General features: G+C 38.3%; 1 protein-coding gene across 3 annotated transcripts in view; it reads right to left on the minus strand.

The window, feature by feature from the left end:
* NUP153 (nucleoporin 153) overlaps positions 1–24,169 on the minus strand; it is a 75,845-nt gene that overhangs the window by 6,486 nt on the left and 45,190 nt on the right. For all 3 annotated transcript variants that reach the window (XM_029242449.1, XM_029242451.1, XM_029242450.1), the window contains exons 12-18: positions 23,023–23,160; positions 22,290–22,388; positions 21,175–21,262; positions 9,700–9,825; positions 7,246–7,863; positions 4,248–4,442; positions 1,149–2,036 (exon numbers count right to left, since the gene is read on the minus strand). In XM_029242449.1, the coding sequence (XP_029098282.1) occupies positions 1,149–2,036; positions 4,248–4,442; positions 7,246–7,863; positions 9,700–9,825; positions 21,175–21,262; positions 22,290–22,388; positions 23,023–23,160 (2,152 nt within the window). The remainder of the gene's footprint in view (positions 1–1,148; positions 2,037–4,247; positions 4,443–7,245; positions 7,864–9,699; positions 9,826–21,174; positions 21,263–22,289; positions 22,389–23,022; positions 23,161–24,169) is intronic.

Genomic DNA, 24,169 nt, shown 5'->3' on the forward strand with positions numbered 1-24,169 from the left:
TCTGCTGATATTATAAAATACAAATTGGAAATGTTAGTAAATACAAATGGGAAATGCTGTCCAACTATTTATTCTTGATTTGGAGAAAAGAGAATGATTTTTTATATGGTGACCCTGAATCCAGCTACCTTCAGTAGAAGACTTTTTTTTTTAAACTTGTTCCAATAACATCTCAGTTCCAACACTATTTACTAGACAGGGCTGGTCACATTGTGGTATGGGCACTGGTATAACTTACAGAAAATGGAACATGTTAGCTCACTTTCAGGTGGTTTAATAGGACGTTAAAAATGTCTATTTCAATGGAAACAGTATAGCGATACCAGGATTAAATTCGATTACACCCTATCTCATTTTTATTCCTTTCTAAATAATAATGTATAATTTAGTTTTTGTTTCCTTTGAAGGGTGTGTTAAAATTTAAGTAGAATTTTATAGACAAAAACTGCTCACACCTATGTGTGGAATTCCATACTTTTTTTTTCAGGTTAATTTTTCATTTTCTTGTGTTTCTAATTTATTATTCAAAAGTGTTCACGTTCTTTTGCATTGTGTTCTGGGAAATTCCAGTTCACTAATCCAATTATCAGCTGTTTTGCCCCGCCCCCTGCTCCTCAGTCCACACAATGATTTTATTTCACAAACCATGTTTCTTTAACTTTTAAAAATACTATTTCATTTTTTTCTTCCAGATCTTAGTTTTCATAATCACCTCTATTTCTCAGGGATTTATCATATTTGTTGTCTATGTTCCTTAAATGCCAGATGAAGACTGGTTATCTCTATTTGTAAATGAAGGCCTGTACATTAGTTAAAAAATATTTCATGAGCTTAAGAAAAAATGCTTATTTTCCTGAACAGTATATGTCAATTCTGATTATAAAAGCCCAAACAGAAGAGAGTAAGTCACGGACAAATGTGCAAATACTGTGGGCTTTCCATTAGAGCTGTGTTTCTCAAAATTAGATATGCAGATAACTTCATGAGAATCACGGGGGGGATTCTGAAGGAGCTGAATCCTTGGCTGCTTCCCAGAGAGTTCTATTACTGGTACTCTCTCAACTATTTCCAGTATAAACCATTCCTTGACTTACTACCTTTGTTGACACCTTGTAAAAAAAAAAACAACAACAACGTTTAATACCTACCAGCTGTAGTACTGGTTTGAGCTCCAAAAGCAAAAGTGGCCTTCGTTGGCTGTTCAGATTCCTTCTCAGATGGCTTTGCCATACTGAAACTAAAGGTCGAAGACTTGGAAGAACCCTCGTCTTTGGTTTGCTCTGAGTTCCCAAAGGAAAACACTGGTGGACACTTTGGCTCTTCACTGTCAGCTTTTTTCCCAAACACTAGAGATGTAGACGTGACAGGCTCTTGCTGTTTCTCTTCTGTCCTTCCCAAAACAAACAACGAGGCAGATGGCAGGGGGGCAGGGTCCACGCTGCCAAAAGTGAACCCTCCTTTGGAGGCAGGGGTTTCTTCTTTTTTTGCTTCTGGCGTCTGACATGTGAAAGGAGCCCCTGGGACACCCTTGGTGTCCACGGTTCCAAAGCTGAAGCTGCTCCTGCTCTCAGAGGTCACTGTGGTGTCAGTAGCAGCAGGGGGAGGGCTAATGACACGGGAACCAAAGCCAAAGCCTGCCGACGAAGATTTCGGCGGTTCTTCTTTCTTTTCTTGCTGCCCAAGACTAGACACCCCAAACTGAAATGGAGCTAAAGAAGGCGGATTGCTTAAACCAGAAGCAAGTCCAAACTTAAAATTATTATCATTTTTACTATCTTTTTTAACTTCTTCAGGTTTAGAATCAGATGAAACTCCAAATTTTAAATCTCCTATTGGTTTAGAAAATTTAAAGCCTTCACTCAAAGGGGTTACAGACCCAGAATCTAATGACACACCTATTTTGAAACCTCCTTGATCTCCAAATTTAAAATTTCCAGTGTTTGTTAAAGTCTGAGAAGGCCCAGAAGAGGATGATGGGATACCAAATTTGAAGGATGAGGCTGCTGGGTTCGAAGATGAGGAAGATGGGCTGAAGCCTTCAAAAATATAAGAAACACCAAAAAGACAATGAATTAATACTACTCTCTCAAACGGAATGTCAACCTTGAAAAGTAAAGGGACATGGGACAACTCTGAAAAGGCCTACTTTGAAGAGTATTAGTTTAACAATGGCAGTAAACATGAACCAAGTTGCCCATATTCAGCATCTCGATACTCATAACTACACTGATGTGCCACATTTCATCTATCAGACTGACAGACATCAAACAAGTTTGATAACACAGTGCTGGTGATGAGACTAGGAGTAACAGACACTCCAGACATGGCAGGTGGATGTGTAAATCAGCACAAAATTTGTGGAGGGCAACTTGCCAATATTTACCCCAAATTACAGACACATGTACCCTTTGACCCAGCAAGTCTACAGCTGAGTCTTTATTTGAATGATAAACTCAAAGATATGCAGAATGCCATATGCAATCCAGGCAGCTGTAAATGAAGAACAAAGTCCAAGCTAATCTGTGGTAATATCAAGGGTGCAAAAAGGCGGTGTGGTATACAACCTTTTCTAACAAGGTAGAGAGAAGTAAGAATAGAGAGAAAAGAAGTATATTTGCTTGTGATGTGCATAAAGAAACACTGAAAGAGTTACAAGAACCTAACCACAGATAGCTATTACCATTGGTGGAGCAGGAAGGATGGAAAATGAGCCAATAGGGACAAGAGAGAGACTTTTCACTGGGAATCCTGTCATAATTTGCTTTTTAAATCCTGTGAGCACATGTGTTATTTACTTAAGAATTAAGATTTTTAGCACCAAAGAACTAGAATTATATGAGTGGAAGCAATATTTTTTTTTTTTTGCGGTACGCAGGCCTCTCACTGTTGTGGCCTCTCCCGTTGCGGAGCACAGGCTCCGGACTCACAGGCTCAGCGGCCACAGCCCACGGGCCCAGCCGCTCCACGGCATGCGGGATCTTCCCGGACAGGGGCACGAACCCGTGTCCCCTGCATCGGCAGGTGGACTCTCAACCACTGCGCCACCAGGGAAGCCCTGGAAGCAATATTTTAAAAAATAAAAATACTATACTGACAAGAACAAAGTCTTGGTTTCAGAATTCTTCTCTGTAGTGGAATAAACTAGAAATGAAGCACTTGAATGACTGGCTCAACACAAAAATCATTAAACGGTGCCAAGGTATTCATCCATTACTCTGTTTACCCACATGTAAATAAAGACAAGTGGCAGCCAAGGGCTTGTAAAAATCGCTTGTCTTCAGATTTCCCCCTTTAATGATTACCCACCCCACTTTCTTTCCATAAGAAACTTATTTGAAAAATTATATTAGAATCTCAAAAGCAGGTCTCCCCTGGTGGCGCAGTGGTTAAGAATCCACCTGCCAGTGAAGGGGACATGGGTTTGATACCTGGTCTGGGAAGATCCCACGTGCCGAGGAGCCACTAAGCCCAAGCACCACACAACTACTGAGCCTGTGCTCTAGAGCCCGCGTGCTGCAACTACTGAGCCCACGAGCCACAACTATTGAAGCCCGCGCGCCTAGAGCCCGTGCTCCACAACGAGAGAAGCCACCGCAGTGAGAAGCCCGCGCACCACAACGAAGAGTAGCCCCCGCTCGCCGCAACTAGAGAAAGCCCACGTGCAGCAACAAAGACCCAACGCACCCAAAAAAAAAATCTCAAAAGCAAATGGCTATCCACACGGTCTCTGAAATACCTTAAGTGATATTAGACAGAAAGCTAAAAATAAAGGTGCCAAAGACAATAACTAGTTATCACCCCTGACTCAAAGGATCTCAAAGGCACTTCTGCCTCAAAAGAAAGGTTTAAAGGTATGGTGATTACTGTACTACAGGTGGGGAAAACGGGCAAGGGACCATAAGGTGGCAGCCACATAAGGAGCTTTAGTGATCTCCTAAAACCCAAATGCAGTGTTTTTCAAAGCAGTTGTATCCCCTTAGCCATGTTAATTAATTCAGTGGGCTGCAACCAGCATTTTCCTTCTCAAATGAAAACAAATAAAATAGAAAATGTACTTATCTTCACTGCAGACTAGCAAACAATTCAACTGCATAGTAATTCAGAGACAGATATGAGCTAAAAGTGCAGGACAACAGCTCATTTTACATGAATTTTCAACAGAGAATGAATAGTTTTAAAACAAAAGCTGTTTGTAAATATTTCACTTTAAAGTGGTAATCTAAGCAGGCACTTTGCCAACACCTTACCTGTAAACTCAGACTTTGTGCCCGGCTTTGCACTCTCGCATGCTACGCATTTGTTAGAATCTGCTTTATTCTCCACTAGGCACACTTCACAGTCCCAGCTTCCCTCAGGTTTCTTGAACTTGTCCAATCCTAGGCAGCCTCCAGACAACAGAGAGACAGAGACAGTGCTGCTACTTGAAGCAGGTACTGAACTTCCTAAAAAATAATGGGGAAATACAGGAAAATTCGGATTTACATTATGTCAAGATCTCAATGACACCACTAAGTCTAAATGTACAGTTTTTAATGTGTTTCCTATTAAGAGAAAATGCCAGAAATCTAAACATCACATTGTTAAAAACAGTACAGACATCTCAGATTTCTTTTAATCTTACAGAAGATCAACTCACACTCACCTTGCTCAGTGATGAGCCCCCTTTTAATCCCCAGTTTGAACAGCCATGGTTTTTAAGAACCATGCTCACAAATCAAAGCCTAAAAGCCTGAATTTTCCTTAATAATCTGTCCAATTTTGTTACACATCACAGATTATAAAACATACATTCTCAATTGTAGGCAACAGCCTGACTCATAAAACACACAGCCCAGGCAATATTCATTTCAAGATTTCAAAGCACAGATCTCTGGCTTTGAAACGACTATTTTTGCACAGAAGTGCTCTTTTATCCACTTCACAATTCAACTCAACACTACCTACTATGTTCATGGCATTTCTGTTATAAGGTAGCCATTTAATAGACATTTATCAAGCACCATAACGTGCTCAGGTTCTGGGGATATCGAGATGAATAAAATGTTGCTTAACTTCTAAAGGTGTTTCTGGTCTAAAAGGGGGGAAAGCAAAACGAACATAAATGCATAGCAGCACCATCACTAAGACGGAGAGTGACAAATGATCTAGACAAGAGTACAGAGAAGAAATTACTATGGGATAGGAGAAGGATTCACAGGGGTGGTATTTACATTTTTAAGCAGAACTAGCAATTTTGTGGGCAGATGCGGCGGCACAGGAAGGATGGCTCAGCAAGGCACAGCTGCATGAAGAAATACAGTGTTGAGAGTGGAGCCATTCATTCTGGTAACCCCACTTCTCTAAATGTCCTCTAGCTGTTGTCACTTTTCCCAGTTACCTGATCTGTGTTTTACTGGTATGTTCTCTTCCATCTTGCCAATAAAATTGTGCCATCTTTGGTCCACTGCCCTTCTCATGAGCTCTCATCTACTCTGACGATTTTAACCACCAACAAAATCTTTCCCATCCATACCTGAGACCCACACTTCTGGCTTTCATCCCTGTGGTATCTCTTTGTTGGTAGTTCCACTATCCACCTGGCTACCTTGGCTAGATGACAACTCTTCCCTTATACATCTCTCCAATCTATTTCATTCTCTTTCTCTGACCCTTCTACTGCTCTTCTGGTTCAAGCCCCCTCATCTCTTGCTTAATAGCCTTGTTATTGAGACCTCTGGTTTTGTTCCCTTGAAATCCATCCTCCTAAAAAGCAACTAGTACCACGTGGTTTTTGTTTTTCCTCTCTGGTTATTCATTTAAAAGATTAACTGCTCCAAAGTTCTATTCTTGCTACTCTCTTAAGTTGGCAGAGTTCAGTTTTAGGCTGTCTTCTCTATTTGCTCTGCTCACTCACCTTACATCACCTCTACTCCCATGACTTACTTGAAAACTATGGGCTAATGACTCCCAAATCTCCATCTCCAGTCCAGAGGGTCCATTGTCAGTATATCCAAAGGCCTCACACATATCTGTCAACTTCAGCAGCTTGAAATCAACATATCTTCAACCGTACATTATTCTATACCCCATTTGCTTTTATTAGTACATATCACTACTATCTCTACCTATATTATTGATCAACTTCCTAACCTGCCCTCTGGTTTCCAAATTTTGCTGCCTTCAAATCTATCCTCCAAAAAGCCACCAGGTGATTTATCAAAAATATGTTTGACCCATCAACTCAGAATAAATTTTGGTTTCCTACACGTATCAAGAGCTTTCTTTCTTTTTTTTGTTAAGGGGAAGAGGAAGAATGCCAGATGGAAAGAGAAAAATATTTCGGAAAAAAGATTCTGAAATCTTATTCTTGTAGAGATGTCTAGCAGGAATCAGAAATATGTCTCACCCCTGGTGTTAAGAGAGGGATGTGGGCTATTAACTCAAGAGCTTTCCATTGCAGACATAAAATCACACATCCATGATAATGCAATAAAAATAGGAAGTATGATTCCCAGGATACTCATAACATGTTTTATTTAGTATCCATGTTACCATATATCTGTACCAAATAATTATATAATAGCATTACAAACACAGCAGAGTCAAATGAATTAATTCCAAATGAATTAAAGATCAATGTAAATCTTCAGTAACTCTTTCAAAATTGAACAGAAACAGGAAAAACTCAACTCTAACTTCATTTTTCTGGTTACCTAATAGAACTTTTCATTAATGATTCACTAATTTATGATCATTGCAGTATCTCTGGCAGATAGCGCATACAGGTACAGGTATCACCATTAACATTCAGCCACAGCCTTCTCATAATGCAATGAAACCAGCTGTGTAAATGACCACTAGCCATCCTCACTTCTACTTAGAGGAAAAGAGACAAAGGAATATTTTATTCTGTGTAAAGGTTTGAGAAAGATCGCCCCATTCTAAGACCTTTGCATCTGTATTAGCCAACTTTGAAAATGATCATGAAGAGCAAGAAGCTTCTGATAAAATTACATACAAAAAAAGAGGTCAAAGCAAATGCTGGACTGATTTTAACACACAGCCTCTCCTAAGAGAACATGCAGTTTCAGTCCCAAGCAAGTCATTTTAATTTCAAGACAGTTCAGAAAAATTAAGACATATGAGGAAATGCTCATCTTGAAACATCTAAAATATTGAGGCTATTCTTAGCTGTTTTACAGAGAATAAATTAAAATGTTCTAGTAAAGAAACAAACAAAATTATTCCAAACAGCCATAAACGTACCTGGTTTCTGAGACATACAGGACACACATTTATTGTCTTCTGCATTATTAGAAACACAGCACACTGGACACTCCCAAGATCCCACGGGCCTTTTGAATTTATCTGTAAATCCTAAGGCACCAGTGGTCTCAGTGCAGCTGGAGGAGGAAGCAGCCACAGTAACAGCGCTTTCTGAAGCCACTGGCAACGTAAGGACTCGCTTAACACCAGTTCCCGGTTTCGGTGTTTCACAAGCTACACATTTTATCGCTTCAGGTTTATTTTGCACTAAACAGGTATCGCAATCCCAAGTTCCTACTGCTGGTTTAAATTTGTCTCCAAAGCCTGTCTCTGGTGCAGAAACAGTTGGTTTGCCACTTTTACTTGGTGTCCCAGTTCCAGTCTGTTTAGCAGTATCTTTTGGCGGCAATTTTGCTGCTTGACAGGCTACACATTTGTTGTCTGTAACTTTGTTCTGGAGTAGACAGGTATCACACTGCCACGATGACCCAGGTTTTAAACTTTCCCCAAACCCAATTCCACTAGAAGAAAAGCTACTTATTGCTGGTCTTGAATAAACTACCAGGCTTGTGGTGGTAGGTTGAGCAGCAAGAGAATCTGCCTTTGGTGATGTGAAACCTACAATGCGGGGGAAGAGGGGAGTAGGAAGGAAAAGATTAGTCCACGTTTTGATTAGAAATCCTCTCTATTATTTATTAATCATTAATAAGTATTAATAATATTAATAGACAATAATTATAGAGTAATAGCTGTTAATGATAAAAATATTATTCCTGGGAGGAAACATTTTTACCTTAATTACAGAGTTATTACAGTCCAAGATGGACTACTTAAAAGTAGTTTTTCACCTAAGCTATATTTCTAGTACTAATCACATATTTAATAAGCGACAGACCTAGGTAAAAGTCTACAAAAGATGTTTGGTTTATAGTATATCATCTTCCTCTAGGAATCTGTTTACTGTAGTTCAACCAATACCTAATTTGAGACTTAATTAAGGTATACACATAGAACCATGAAATAAGGAAAAAAACCATGAGGAAAAGTCTTTGTGCTATCAAAACTCGTAACAGTTGAGTTTCACTCAAACTACACTGTATTTGTAGAAATGACCTTTCAATCCTTTACTCTGGACCAATTAACTTTTATTTTACATACACCAAAAAAACACCCGTTTCTCTAGCCTTTAGCATCAAGGGAAAAGAAAATCAGAGGGAAAGATGATACAGAAGGTTGTTAAAGAGGTTTTCTAGTGGTACCAAGAAATAATCCAGCCTGGAGCTATTTTTTGCCTAAAGATAAAACAATCCCACATACTTCAGTTACTCCCAAAGGAGGAAAATGTACTATTTTGTTAATGATTAACCTGAGTCACTAAGGTTGGCAAAATTTTAACAGTAACCACTTCAAGGTGTTACAAGTTTTCTTTTCCTCCCACTTTTTTGGATTTTCCTGATTTCCCTCAAGAGAACACGTAACTTCTCCAAATTTTTGCTATTTAAAAAAAGTTTAAAAGAGGGGAGGAGTGGGCATTATGAATGCAAAGTGTAACTTCTATGAAGATAACCTATATGCATTTGATGCTGACTGACTACCACTTAGTTCACCCTAACACAGGCATTCTGGAGTCCTGCCCATAACTGCATAAAACCGTCTATATTGAGACTCTAGTAGGCAGTAATACCCATCTATAAAATGGGAGCTACACCAAAAACACCTAATCCCTCTAAATCTTGCTGTAGCATCCAACCTTATTATTGAAACTCATATGCAGTTATACATGAACACATGTGCTGGATAAATCTAAATTCTTTCTGAGCTACTAGATTATCTTATAAACACTTTTATATTCTTATAGTATACATCCCAGTTGGAATTATACTATCCTCTTTGATTTTCAAACTGAAAACCTATTCCTATTTGAGGACTTCTATTCATTATCTTCAAATTCTTACCCACTAACATTCATATCTTATTTTATTTGAAGTGAGTACTATCCTGTGTGTGTGTGTGCGTGTTACAGTCAGCATATGTTTCCTTTCCACCTGGCTTTGTTATATATATACCACAAATGGGGAATAATCTGAGAACAAGGCAGTTCAATGCTCTCAGAGAGAGACATGTCCAGGTATATCATCAGGTTTATTTACTTTTTTCCAATTATTGGCCCATCTCTAATTAACAGGCAATTCACATTTTCTCCTTCTATACTTGCCCCTTAGAGATTCCATTTTAGTGCAGAGTCCTTAAATTCTAAAGAAATAGTTTCTAAGGTCTTGCACCTAAAAAAGTTACATGTGATTACATCTACATTCAAAAGCCAATCTCCTATCAAACTAGGCATCATTTTTTAAAAGCCTGAAGTACAACAAAGTATTAACAAATGATATTAAGATGAGATCATGATTTTGCAATTAAGATTTTAGATTATCTCAAGGGCAGCCATTATCTTACCAGGGTTCTTCAGAACATCTAGGACACTTCCTTCTTTCAGGGTTTTTGCAGGTTTGAAAGGGCCCTTGAAATCTTCATCTGGTTTCTTCTTACAGCTTGGACTGTTCACTGCAGTGATATCTTGAGCTGTAATTTTTTTTAATTGTAAGAGATATTATGCTAAGAAAAAGCAAGTTACATGTATTAAAAATCTCTCAAAGTCAATTTGAATCAACATCTTAAAAAAAAAACAAAACACCAAAAAAGTCACTGTAATTCAAAGATAATGAACAAATGATTTAAAGTACAGGGTTAACTTGCCATTACAAGGAAGCAAAAAATACTATTTCCCATACTGTACATCTCTCTCCTCCAGAAGGACAAAAAATTATATAAACTATATATAATCTGTAATTGTTACCAATAAGTTCACCAGTTTCATCAGACCGAAACCCTGAAGAGGATACGGCAACAGGGGTGAGTTCAAACACTGTATGAAATAGGTATTTGATTACACAGCAATTTACAACACTGAGTTAAAAAAAACTTTAAAAATTAATGTTTATGGAAGCAACCTAAGTGTCCATAGACAGATGAATGGATAAAGACGTGGCACATATATACAATGGAATGTTACTCAGCCATAAAATGGAATGAAATTGAGTTATTTGTAGTGAGGTGGATGGACCTAGAGTCTGTCATACAGAGTGGAGTAAGTCAGAGAGAGAAAAACAAATACCGTATGCTAACACATATATATGGAATCTAAAAAAATAAAAAAAGGTTCTGAAGAACCTAGGGGCAGGACAGGAATAAAGACGCAGACACAGAGAACAGACTTGAGGACATAGGGAGGGGGAAGGGTAAGCTGGAATGAAGTGAGAGAGTGTCATGTACATATATACACTACCAAATGTAAAACAGAGAGCTACTGGGAAGCAGACACATAGCACAGGGAGATCAGGTCAGTGCTCTGTGACCACCTAGAGAGGTGGGATAGGGAGGGTGGGAGGGAGACACAAGAGGGAGTGGATATGCGGATATATGTATACGTATAGCTGATTCACTTTGTTATACAGCAGAAAATAACACAACATTGTAAAGCAATTATACTCCAATAAAGATGTTAAAAAAAATTAATGTTTAATTAAGCCAGATATTTCATTTCCATAAATTCATCCCATGATTGAAAATATCTTTCAGTTATTATATTGAAAACCTGGATGATACTTAATAAAAGGGGCTAGCTACATAAATTACCGAACATTGACATGATGGAATGCTATGCAGCCACAAAAAATCATTCTTAGAAGCATAGTTATGGGAAAGAGTAGGTTAGAAAGTCCAGAAGATTTTGACTGTTTATATCTAAAGAGTGATATTTTTACTTTTCATAGTTCCCAAACTTGCTAAAACGAACATATCCTTATACTTAAAATAAGAGATCTATATTGTGAGTACAATAATCATTTTGTCATTATATTTCTGTTTACAGATGAAATATGTTTGGGATTGTTTCAAAATTACCTGATAGGTGTGTTTGTGTGTGTGAGGGGAGAAGGAAGGAAGGAGGGAGAGAGAAACAAGATTGGTCACAAAATGGCAAATGCTGAAGCTCAGTAAAGTGTGTATGGGGACTCAGTCTACGCTTCCACTTCTGAGAATGTTTGAAATTTTCCATAATAAAATATAAATAATCAGGTTTTTCTTCTAAAGTGCTTGCCAATTTAAAAGCAGTGGGTAAAGTAGTTCAAAAACCCTACCTACCCTTACCTCACACCATAAACAAAAATTAATTCAAAATGGATCAATGGGGACTTCTCTGGTGGCGCAGTGGTTAAGAATCCACCTGCCAATGCAGGGGACACAGGTTCGAGCCCTGGTCTGGGAAGATCCCACATGCCGCGGAGCAACTAAGCCCGTGCACCACTACTACTGAGCCTGCACTCTACAGCCCACGAGCCACAACTACTGAAGTCTGTGCACCTAGAGCCCGTGCTCTGCAACAAGAGAAGCCACCGCAATGAGAAGCCCGCACACCACAACGAAGAGTAGCCCCCACTTGCCGCGACTAGAGAAAGCCCGTGCACAGCAACGAAGACCTAACGCAGACAAAAATAAATAAATTAATTTAACAAAAAAATGGATCAATGACCTAAACATAAGAACTGAAACCATAAAACTCTTAAAAGAAAACCTAGGAGGTGTATCTTCATGACCATGGATTTGACAATGAATTCTTAGATATGACACCAAAAGCACAAGTAAATAAAAAACTGAACTTCACCAAAATTAGAAATCTTTGTGCATCTAAGGACATTACCAAGAAAGTGACAACTGACTGAATGGCAAAAAATATTTGCAAATCACACATCTGATAAAGATCTAGTGTCCAGACTACATAAAAACGCTACAACTCAACAACAAGAAGACAAACCAATTTAAAAATGGGCAAAGGACCTGACCAGACATTTCTCCCAAGAAGATATGTAAAGGGCCAAAAAGCACATGAGAAGATGCTAAACAGGAGTTCAGGTTTTTTAAGCATAAGCCACCTGTTCTCCTTGCTTGGCCCTGCAATAAACCTTTCTCTGTTCCAAAAAAAAAAAAAAAAAAAAGATACTAAACCCTATTAGTCTTCAGGGAAATAAATGCAAATCAAAACCACAATGAAGGGCTTCCCTGGTGGTGCAGTGGTTGAGAGTCCACCTGCCGATGCAGGGGACGTGGGTTCGTGCTCCAGTCTGGGAAGATCCCACGTGCCGCGGAGCAGCTAGGCCCGTGAGCCATGGCCGCTGAGCCTGCGCGTCTGGAGCCTGTGCTCCGCAACGGGAGAGGCCACAGCAGTGAGAGGCCCGTGTACCGCAAAAACAACAACAACAAAAACCACAATGAAGCATCACTTCATACCCACTACGACGGCTATCATCAAAAAATGGAAAATAGTAAACATGGTGAGAACATGGAGAAATTTCAATCCTGCTGGTGGGAATGTAAAATGGGCCGGCTGCTGAGAGAAAGTTTTGTAGTTCCTCAAGAAGTTAAATACAGGACTATCATTTGATCCATCAACTCCATTCCCAGGAATACACTCCAAAGCACTGAAACTAGTATTCAAACAAATACAAGTACATGCATATTCATAGCAACACTATTCACAATAGCCAAAAAGTGGAAACAACTCAAATGTCTATCAACGAATAAACAGATAAATTATGGTATATCCATATGGTGGAATATCATTCAGCCACAAAAGGACAGATGAACCTTGAAAACGGTATGTGAAAGAAGCCAGATACAAAAAGTCACTGTATGGTTCCAGGATAGATAAACACATAGAACACAGATTAGTAGCTGTCAGCAGTTGGGGGGTGGGGGTGGGGGGAAATGGGGAAAAACTGGTTAATGGGTACAGGTTTCCTTTTGGAAGTGATAAAAATGTTTGGTACTAGTTAGAGGTGGTGACTGTACTAAACACAATCAACATTGTGATTGTATTAAATACCAATGAATTGTTCCCTGTAAATGATTAACTTTATCTTATGTCAATTTCACCTAATAAAAATGTGCAAAAAACAAAACACCATACCTATCTCTTACAACTGTGTCAAAACAAAGAAAAATGCTTTTATTACTTTATCACATTCTATCTTCTTTTATAATCAAAATTGAATTGCTTTTAGCAACTTAAGGTAAATTTTAAGGATTTCCTAAAGTGTACTCAAAGAGATGGAAAATGAAGATAATGGGAAAATTAGCTCCTATCACAGTGTAATCATGACTTCCACATTTTCATCAGCTTTTTAATGACAGAAGTGGTGAGAAACAGAGGTCTCAATGTAAGAACAATTCTATATATGCCACTCATAATAAACTCCTGAAAAATCTGGATAATTTCCCCAGATGTAATGAAACACAAAAGTTGTTTTAACAAACTATTACTCATTCGGTTACCATTAGTAAAGCATTAATAAAAACTGAAGGACTTCAATGCCTTTCCCTCATAACCAGGCATGAAAATGAAATTTGAATTGGCTTATTCTTCTTGAATTCACAGTAACATTAAAGAAAAAAAAACCATGTGTTAAGTACACCTGAAATATGCTTATTACTTTTTCTTACACAGGGCTGTTTTATTCAAAAAAATCAGGATTGAAAACATACCAGTCAAATTCTTATTTTGTGCCACTCTTGTAACCTATGCTCTTGTCTTCCAGATCATCCAAAGACAAAGACTTTCTTAGCTTATAGGTCCTGGCTCTTTGATAGCTTTTCAAATCTACCCTTTGAGGGAGGATCTAGTTTTTTAAAATTCCCAAACTCGGCAGACAGTCAACAAAACACTTCTGAATAAGGCAACATCCCCTTAACTGGTGTCTCAGCATATGACACCCCACTCTCACCCACATGCCCACTCAACACACTGCTGTTACGCCAAGGCACCATCTCACCCCCTATAAAAACCACCCAATGCTTTCCTACTACATTCAGATTAAAATCCAATTATTGAGCATAGCATTCGGAGAATTTTTAGAATTTAAAGCTACCTCTCAATCTCATGACAAATTATTTGCGATTTTCAAAGTATGCCATGCTTTTCCTCTTGTTCTCTTGCATTCGGCTGTTTGTTGGGTGAGAAATGCCCTTACTCAGAATTCTTGACCTGAGTAACTCAGCCCAGATTATTCTTCATTTCCCAAACACCCAATACTTGAAACAAAACCACCACCACCACAGCAAAAGCCTATGGCTTAATTATCTGAATATTCATTTCTTTCCCTCAATTATGCCCATTTTTTTGAGTTTAGGAATTACATGTCACCATCTGCAGAGGCTGGCATAACCCTCACGCATAAAGATGCTTATGAACTCAAGAGTAAACCTACAGATGGAATCCACTGTAATTACAATGCAGACCACCCTTGAACTTCCTGTAACATTTCATTTATAGAGCTTCCACGGCCAGAGACCCGCTGAGGGAGCTCTCCTGTTGCTCAGATGACGACATCTGCTTAGCACAGAGGAGAGTCTGGTATTGAGAGCACTGGTAGACAGGTTAATACCAGACACCTCTGTGAGACCTGGTGGGCAGCCCTGGGATCAGTAACCAGCAGTCACGGCTCCTGGAAGGATGCCTAGATCTGGTGAGTGGTGGCCTAGGAGCAAAGCTGCAGCAATAGGAGTAGTTCCAGTGACAGGAGCAAACGACAGCACAGCTCCCTGTTGCTTGGTTCCCACAACTGAGGACAAATTTATAACCATCAGGATATTCCTGAAATAATACATCAAATATGATACCAAGAGAAGAGTAACAATAACTGCTGTAATCAAAAGTAGACACAGTGGGCGACCTTCAAGATGGCAAAGGAGTAAAACGTGAAAATCACCGTCTTCCCCACAAATACATCAGAAATACATCTACACGTGGAACAACTCCTACAGAACACCTACTGAACGCTGGCAGAAGACCTCAGACCTCCCAAAAGGCAAGAAACGCCCCACATACCTGGCCGTGTGGCCGACAGGGTCCCGGTACTCCAGCCAGGTGCCACGCCTGAGCCTCTGAAGTGGGAGAGCCGAGTTCAGGACACTGGACGACCAGAGACCGCCCAGCTCCATGTAATATCAATCAGCGACAGCTCTCCCAGAGATCTCCGTCACAACGCTAAGACCCAGCTCCACTCAACGACCAGCAAGCTCCAGTGCTAGACACCCTATGCCAAACAACTATCAATACAGGAACACAACACCAACCATGAGCAGCAGAAAGGCTTCCTAAAGTCATACTAAGTTCACAGACACCCCAAAACACATCACCAGACACAGTCTTGCCCACCAAAAAGACAAGATCCAGCCTCATCCACCAGAACACAGGCACCAGTCCCCTCCACCAGGAACCCTACACAACCCACTGAACCAACCTTAGCCACTGGGGGAAGACACCAAAAACAACAGGAACTACGAACCTGCAGTCTGCGAAAAGAAGACCCCAAATGCAGTAAGTTAAGTAAAATGAGAAGACAGAAGAATACGCAACAGATGAAGGAGCAAGGAAAAAACCCACCAGACCAAACAAATGAAGAGGAAATAGGCAGTCTACCTGAAAAGGAATTCAGAGTAATGATAGTAAAGATGATCCAAAAATCTTGGAAATAGAATGTAGAAAATACAAAAGACGTTTAACAAGGACCTAGAAGAACTAAAGAGCAAACAAACAATGATGAACACCACAATAAATGAAATGAAAAAATCTCTAGAAGGAATCAATAGCAGAATAACTGAGGCAGAAGAATGGATAAGTGACCTGGAAGATAAAATAGTGCAAATAACTACCACAGAGCAGAATAAAGAAAAAAGAATGAAAAGAACTGAGGAGAGTCTCAGAGATCTCTGGTACAACATTAAACACACCAACATTCGAATTATAGGGGTCCCAGAAGAAGAAAGAGAAAAAGAACGGGACTGAGAAAATGTCTGAAGAGATTATAGTTGACTATATCCTTTCCCATGTTAGGGAAGTTTTCAATCAAGTCCAGGAAGCACAGAGTCCCATACAGGATAAATCCAAGGAGAAACACGCCAAGACACATATTAATCAAACTATCAAAAATTAAATACAAAGAAAAAATATTAACAGCAGCAAGGGAAAAGCAACAAATAACATACAAGGGAATCCCAATAAGGTTAACAGCTGACCTTTCAACAGAAACTCTGCAAGCCAGAAGGGAGTGGCAGGACATATTTAAAGTGATGAAAGGGAAAAACCTACAAACAAGATTACTCTACCCAGCAAGGATCTCATTCAGATTCCACAGAGAAATTAAAACCTTTACAGACAAGCAAAAGCTAAGAGAATTCAGCACCACCAAACCAGCTTTACAACAAATGCTAAAGCAACTTCTGTAGGCAGGAAATACAAGAGAAGGAAAAGACCTACTATAACAAACCCAAAACAATTAAGAAAATGGTAACAGGAACATACATATTGATAACTACCTTAAATGTAAATGGATTAAATGCTCCAACCAAAAGACACAGACTGGCTGAATGGATACAAAAACAAGACCCATATATATGCTGTCTACAAGAAACCCACTTCAGACCTAGGGACACATACAGACTGAAAGTGAGGGGATAGAAAAAGATATTCTATGCAAATGGAAATGAAAAGAAAGTTGGAGTAACAATTCTCATATGAGTCAAAATAGACTTTAAAATAAAGACTATTACAAGACACAAAGAAGGATACTATATAATGATCAAGGGATCAGTCCAAGAAGATATAACAATTGTAAATATTTATGCAGCCAACAGAGGAGCACCTCAATACATAAGGCAAATGCTAACAGCCATAAAAGGGGAAATTGACAGTAACACAATAACAGTAGGGGATTTTAACACCCCACTTCCACCAATGGATAGATCAACCAAAACAAAAATAAGGAAACACAGGCTTTAAAAGATACATTAACCAAGATGGACTTAATTGGTTTTATAGGACACTCCATCCAAAAACAACAGAATATACTTTCTTCTCAAGTGTTCATGGAACATTCTCCAGGATAGATCATATCTTGGGTCACAAATCAAGCCTTGGTAAATTTAAGAAAATTGAAGTTATATCGAGTATCTTTGCCGACAACAACGCTATATGACTAGATACCAATTACAGGAAAAAAATTATAAAAAATACAAACACATGGAGGCTAAACGATATGCTACTAAATAACCAAGGGATCACTGAAGAAATCAAAGAGGAAATAAAAAATACCTAGAAGCAAATGACAATGAAAATATGATAGCCCAAATCCTATGAGATGCAGCAAAACCAGGTCTAAGAGAGAAGTTTATAGCAATACAATCCTACCTCAAGAAACAAGAAAAATCTCCAACAACCTAACCTTACACCTAAAGCAATTAGAGAAAAAACAAAAAAACCCACCAAAGTTAACAGAAGGAAAGAAATCATAAAGATCAGATCAGAAATAAATGAAAAAGAAATGAAGGAAACGATAGCAAAGATGAATAAAACTAAAAGATGGTTCTTTCAGAAGATAAACAAAATTGATATACCATTAGACAGACCCATCAAGAAAAAAAGGGAGAAGGCTCAAGTCAATAGAATTAGAAATGAAAAAGAAGTAACAACTGACACTGCAGAAATACAAAGGATCATGAGAGATTCCTACAAGCAACTATATGCCAATAAAATGGACAATCTGGAATTCTTAGAAAAGCACAACCTTCTGAAACCGAACCAAGAAGAAACAGAAAATATAAACAGACCAATCACAAGCCCTGAAATTGGACCTGTGATTAAAAATCTTCCAACTTGGGCTTCCCTGGTGGCGCAGTGGTTGAGAGTCTGCCTGCCGATGCAGGGGACACGGGTTCGTGCCCTGGTCTGGGAAGATCCCACATGCCATGGAGCGGCTGGGCCCGTGAGCCATGGCCACTGAGCCTGCGCGTCCAGAGCCTGTGCTCCGCAACGGGAGAGGCCACAACAGTGAGAGGCCCGCGTACCGCAAAAAAAAAAAATCTTCCAACAAAAGCCCAGGACCAGATGGATTCACAGGCAAATTCTATCAAACATTTAGAGAAGAGCTAACACCTATCCTTCTCAAACTCTTCCAAAATATAGCAGAGGGAGGAAGACTCCCAAACTCATTCTACGAGGCCACCATCACCCTGACACCAAAGCCAGACATGGATGTCACAAAGAAAGAAAACTACAGGCCAATATCACTGATGAACATAGATGCAAACATCCTCAACAAAATACTAGCAAACAGAATCCAACAGCATACTAAAAAGATCACACACCGTGATAAAGTGGGGTTTATCCCAGGAATGCAAGGATTCTTCAATATACGCTAATCAATGAATGTGATACATCATATTAACAGACTGAAGGATAAAAACCATATGATCATCTCAATAGATGCAGAAAAAGTTTTTGACAAAATTCAACACCCATTTATGATAAAAATTCTCCAGCAAGTGGGCATAGAGGGAACCTACCTCAACATAATAAAGGCCACATATGACAAACCCACAGCCAACATTGTTCTCAATGGTGAGAAACTGAAACCATTTCCACTAAGATCAGGAACAAGGCAAGGTTTCCACTCTAACCATTACTATTCAACACAGTTTTGGAAGTTTTAGCCACAGCAATCAGAGACGAAAAAGAAATAAAAGGAATCCAAATCAGAAAAGAAGAAGTAAAACTGTCACTGTTTGCAGATGACATGATACTATACATAGAGAATCCTAAAGATGCCACCAGAAAACTACTAGAGCTAATCAACGAATCTGGTAAAGTAGCAGGATACAAAATTAATGCACAGAAATCTCTGGCATTCCTCTACACTAATGATGAAAAATCTGAAAGAGAAATTAAGGAAACACTCCCATTTACCACTGCAACAAAAAGAATAAAATACCTATGAATAAACCTACCTAAGGAGATAAAAGACCTGTATGCAGAAAATTATAAGACACGGATGAAAGAAATAAAACATGACACAAATAGATGGAGAGATATACCGTATTCTTGGATTGGAAGAATCAACATTGTGAAAATGGCTATACCACCCGAAGCAATGTACAGATTCAATGCAATTCCTATCAAACTACCAATGGCATTTTCCACAGAACTAGAACAAAAAAATTTCACAATTTGTATGGAAACACAAAAGACCCGAAATAGCCAAAGCAATCTTGAGAAAGAAAAGTGGAGCTGGAGGAATCAGGCTTCCAGACTTCAGACTATACTACAAAGCTACAGTAATCAAGATAGTCTGGTACTGGCACAAAAACAGAAATATAGATCGATAGAACAGGATAGAAAGCCCAGAGATAAACCTACGCACATATGGTCACCTTATCTTTGATAAAGGAGGCAAGAATATACAATGGAGAAAAGACAGCCTCTTCAGTAAGTGGTGCTGGGAAAACTGGACAGCTACATGTAAAAGAATGAAATTAGAACACTCCCTAACACCATACACAAAAATAAACTCAAAATGGATTAAAGACCTAAATGCAAGGCCAGACACTATCAAACTATAGGCAGAACACTCTAATAAATCACAGCAAGATGCTTTTTGACCCACCTCCTAGAGAAATGAAACAAAACCAAAAATAAACAAATGGACCTAATGAAACTTAAAGGCTTTTGCACAGCAAAGGCAACCATAAAAAAAGACGAAAAGACAACCCTCAGAATGGGAGAAAATATTTGCAAACGAAGCAACTGACAAAGGACTAATCTCCAAAATATACAAGCAGCTCAATATCAAAAAAAAAAATAACCCAATCCAAAAATGGGCGGAGACCTAAATAGACATTTCTCCAAAGATATACAGATTGTCAACAAACACATGAAAGGATGCTCAACATTACTAATCATTAGAGAAATGCACATCAAAACTACAATGAGGTATCACCTCACACCAGTCAGAATGGCCATCATCAAAAAACCTACAAACAATAAATGTTGGAGACTGTGTGGAGAAAAGAGAACCCTCTTGCACTGCTGGTGGGAATGTAAATCTCCAGCCACTATGGAGAACAGTATGGAGGTTCCTTTAAAAACTAAAAATAGAACTACCATATGACCCCGCAATCCCACTACTGGGCATATCCCCTGAGAAAACCGTAATTCAAACAGCGTCATGTACCACAATGTTCACTGCAGCACTATTTACAATAGCCAGGACATGGAAGCAACTAAGTGTCCACTGACATATACAATGGAATATTACTCAACCATAAAAATAAACGAAATTGAGTTATTTGGAGGTGGATGGACCTAGAGTCTGTCACACAGAGTGAAGTCAGAAAGAGAAAAACATATCATATGCTAACACATACATATGGAATCTTTAAAAAAAAAAAAAAGGGTTTTGAAGAACCTAGGGGCAGGACTGGAATCAGGAAAAAAGACACAGACGAGAGAATGGACTTGAGGACACGGGGAGGGGGAAGGGGAAGCTGGGACAAACTGAGAGTGTGGCACAGACATATATACACTACGAAATGTAAAACAGATGGCTAGTGGGAAGCAGCCGCATAGCACAGGGAGATCAGCTTGGTGCTTTGTGACCACCTAGAGGGGTGGGGTAGGGAGGGTGGGAGGGAGATGCAAGAGGGAGTGGATATGGGGATATACGTATACGTATAGCTGATTCACTTTGTTGTACAGCAGAAACTAACACACCATTGTAAAGCAATTATACTCCAATAAAGATGTTAAAAAGAAAGGGAAGATTTCATTTATAATAAACTATCACTTTATTTTGACTAAACAAAGACAGTGGATAAATCTGTTATTGTGACCATCCCTTTCACATCCAAACTGTAACCATTCACATTTAGAGAGCTAATTGTATTCAAATGAAACCATTTACAAGAACTGCCAAAGATAAAAGATAATTTAAAATATCAATCTAATGTATTTTTGTGTGAAATATTATGGAAATGGTTCCTTACCTGAACTCCTTGTAAGTGGCTCTGAGGCACTACTAGTGCCACAACGTTCTGCTGTCTTTGCCACGGGCACACTAAATGTAAATCCAATCTGTAGAAAGAGAAGGTGTCTTTTCAGTGTCCATTTAGCTTCAAATGATTATCAAATATAAAGCTCTATTTTATGCCAAGTCAAAAAAATATACTGAATACCACATGTTCTAAGATTCACAGTTTCTCCTATTTTAAATCTCTAAAATTGGTGTGCTTATAATGAATGGTGTGTCACAGTTTAACAAGAGCATTTTAAACTTCTGAAGCATTTTTCCATTCAAAGCAATACGTAAAATAATGTGTTCCTAATGCCCAGTTCTGGATTTCTAAATGCCATTTCCTAATAAAAAGTATGAGATTTTATGGCCAACAAGTGCATTTCACGCATGTGGCAGGGAAGTTACAAAATGATCTGGAACATCTAGTTGTGACAGAAAACAAGGACACAGTAAAAACAGAAAGTAACATGTTAAAATGATACACATGCCAAATACAGGTAGGGCAATTTGAACATTAAACTTATGTATTTTCTTACTCAAAATATTTATTCTTAATTATGAAGAAACAAATACATATTGTGGGACATAAAAACTTCCAACTTTTCTAGATTAAAGTCAATTCAAGAGACATGTTAACTAAATTCAATATGACTTAGATTAGTCCTAATTGTAAGTGGATCCAGGACCAAGAGAAACAAACAGCAATTAAAGGACAGTCTGGGGCTGATGGGTAGATCTGAACATGAACACTATTACTATTATATCATGTTACATTTCTTGGATAGGATAACTGTATTGTGGGTATACAAAGGAATATCCTTTTTCTTAGGGGATACATGGAAAGGTATTAAGGGTACCAAGATGTCTGCATCCTAACTTGCAAATGGTACATAAGAAAATGCATATGCATGTATGTATATATAGTGAAAAATATATAGATGTTCATTCAAAGTTTTCTGTACATTGGAATTATTTTGGTAAGAAAAGTGGTATTTCTTACTACCAATGGCATCTTAGATTTGATTTTAAAAATACAGTATGCCTTTGAAATCAATAAATATGAAATATTCCTTGCTTGTTACTTACAGATGATGGAGGTAGTACATCTGCCTCAGTAGATTTTACAATTGGAGATGAAAATCTAAACAAGGGGCTGCCAGTGCTGTTTGGAGAGGTCATTTGTACCTAGTTTTCCAAATTATTAAAGAAACGATACAAAAATAGTTTTTTAGAAAAGAAATTGACAATAAAAAAACACACCTTAAGCAAAATTAATTATTACAAAGAAGCCAAAAGCAATTTTTTCCCCTTTTGAATTTAAAAATCACTTTTTAACTTCTGAAAACTACTTAACAGTTAACTGCTATAAGATCTTGCTTCCTCTTGGAAGAGGAATATACATTACCTTAGAGGGAGATATTTATCTAAAGGGGAAAAATAACATCTATAAAAATATGTTCAGAAGATGTAAAAGGGAAAAAAGCATAAAAATTTCAGGAGCATATTAAAAATGTTAATACTACTTGAGAAACAAAAACATAAATCCACTCTCACTGAAAAAAAAGTATTTTAACTGGCAACATTGTTTGGAAACAAACTAATAATCAACTCTTCCTCTAATGCATTCATAAGAATTGAAGAATGCTCCCATCATGATGTACATTTAAAAAAAAAAGCAAAACACTATTTCCATTTTTCTCATCTTACTGAGTTAATTTCCATAGTGAAAATTAATCATTGCTTTAAACAGATGAGCTTTTTTAAAAATAAAGAATGAGAAAAAACAAAAATCACCTCTATTGGTACAATGGTCTTTTACCTGGTTTGTTAATGATTGTGAAGGAGTAGTGGGTGATGGAGAGGAAGTTGTAATCACAGAAGAACTAAAATTGAAGGTAGGCAGTGAAGAACTGGTGATGGGTAGAGAGATTTTCGGTAATACTGGGACTTCCATTTCCTAAAACACAACATGTTTTACAATGGTATATTTCATCTTTCGCGTCATACTTTTGACTCTACTTATTTTCAGGTAGAATTGATATATCAATAGTTACAGGTAAGTCTAGAATAAACAGGGATACGGTAGCACTATGCAGTGTTAATGTGAGCTCTTGAATAAAAAAAAAAATAAACAAGATATGAATCCCAGCTGTGCCACCAGTCAGCCATGAGACTTTGTGAACCTAACTGTCCTCAGTACCAATTTCCTAACTGGTGAAAATGAGAAAAAAAAAAACATACCATAGTTGTGGTATTAATACGAAAGAAAGTCACTTTTGGTCTTGGCATGTAAAACAAGCATTTAATAAATGTCAGCACTGTAAGTCTGGTGAACTGCCTTGGTTTTTAACTCCATATAGCAAAGACCACCACTAGTCTCAAATGACCCAGATTAGAACAAACAAAAAGAGTTCCACTTCTGCTAATGGTGGAGGAGCTTGTGTCTGACCAATGCTCTGACAGATAAGAATTACAGACTCCGGACAATATATTAAAAACATCCATCTGAAAACACTACAAAGCAACCAAAAGCAAGCAGATACTGTAGGGAAAAAGATACTTAGAAGACGGGCTTCTTCTGAGTGAGCTTCCTGCTCTCTTTGAGTTGATGCCAGTTGGACAGTTGAAATTCAGAAAGAAAACTGCAAATCTGTTGGTTGAGGCATTCAAAGGACACACAAGGGTGATCACAGTAGGCAGAAAATAAGGGGAGATGCAGGAATGAAGAGCCACAGAAGGGGAGTCCCAAGTCTGCATATAAACTGTCTAAATCTCTGGCAAACCAAATCTCTGTATACTACAGGTGTGTAATAAAGGCACTTGGAGAAAACAAAACTAAGAATCTGTCACCATAAAACCTGCTCTATAGGTTCTTCAGGGTGAAGGGAAATGATACCAAATGTTAATTCAGATTTCTGGAAGAAGTGGAGAATATGTGAGGTAAACATCCATTTTTCCTCTTAATT

The sequence above is a fragment of the Monodon monoceros genome, unplaced genomic scaffold (genome assembly GCF_005190385.1).
Source record: "Monodon monoceros isolate NGI ecotype Baffin Bay Population unplaced genomic scaffold, NGI_Narwhal_1 Super_Scaffold_3, whole genome shotgun sequence".
Classification (NCBI taxonomy): Eukaryota; Metazoa; Chordata; class Mammalia; order Artiodactyla; family Monodontidae; genus Monodon; species Monodon monoceros.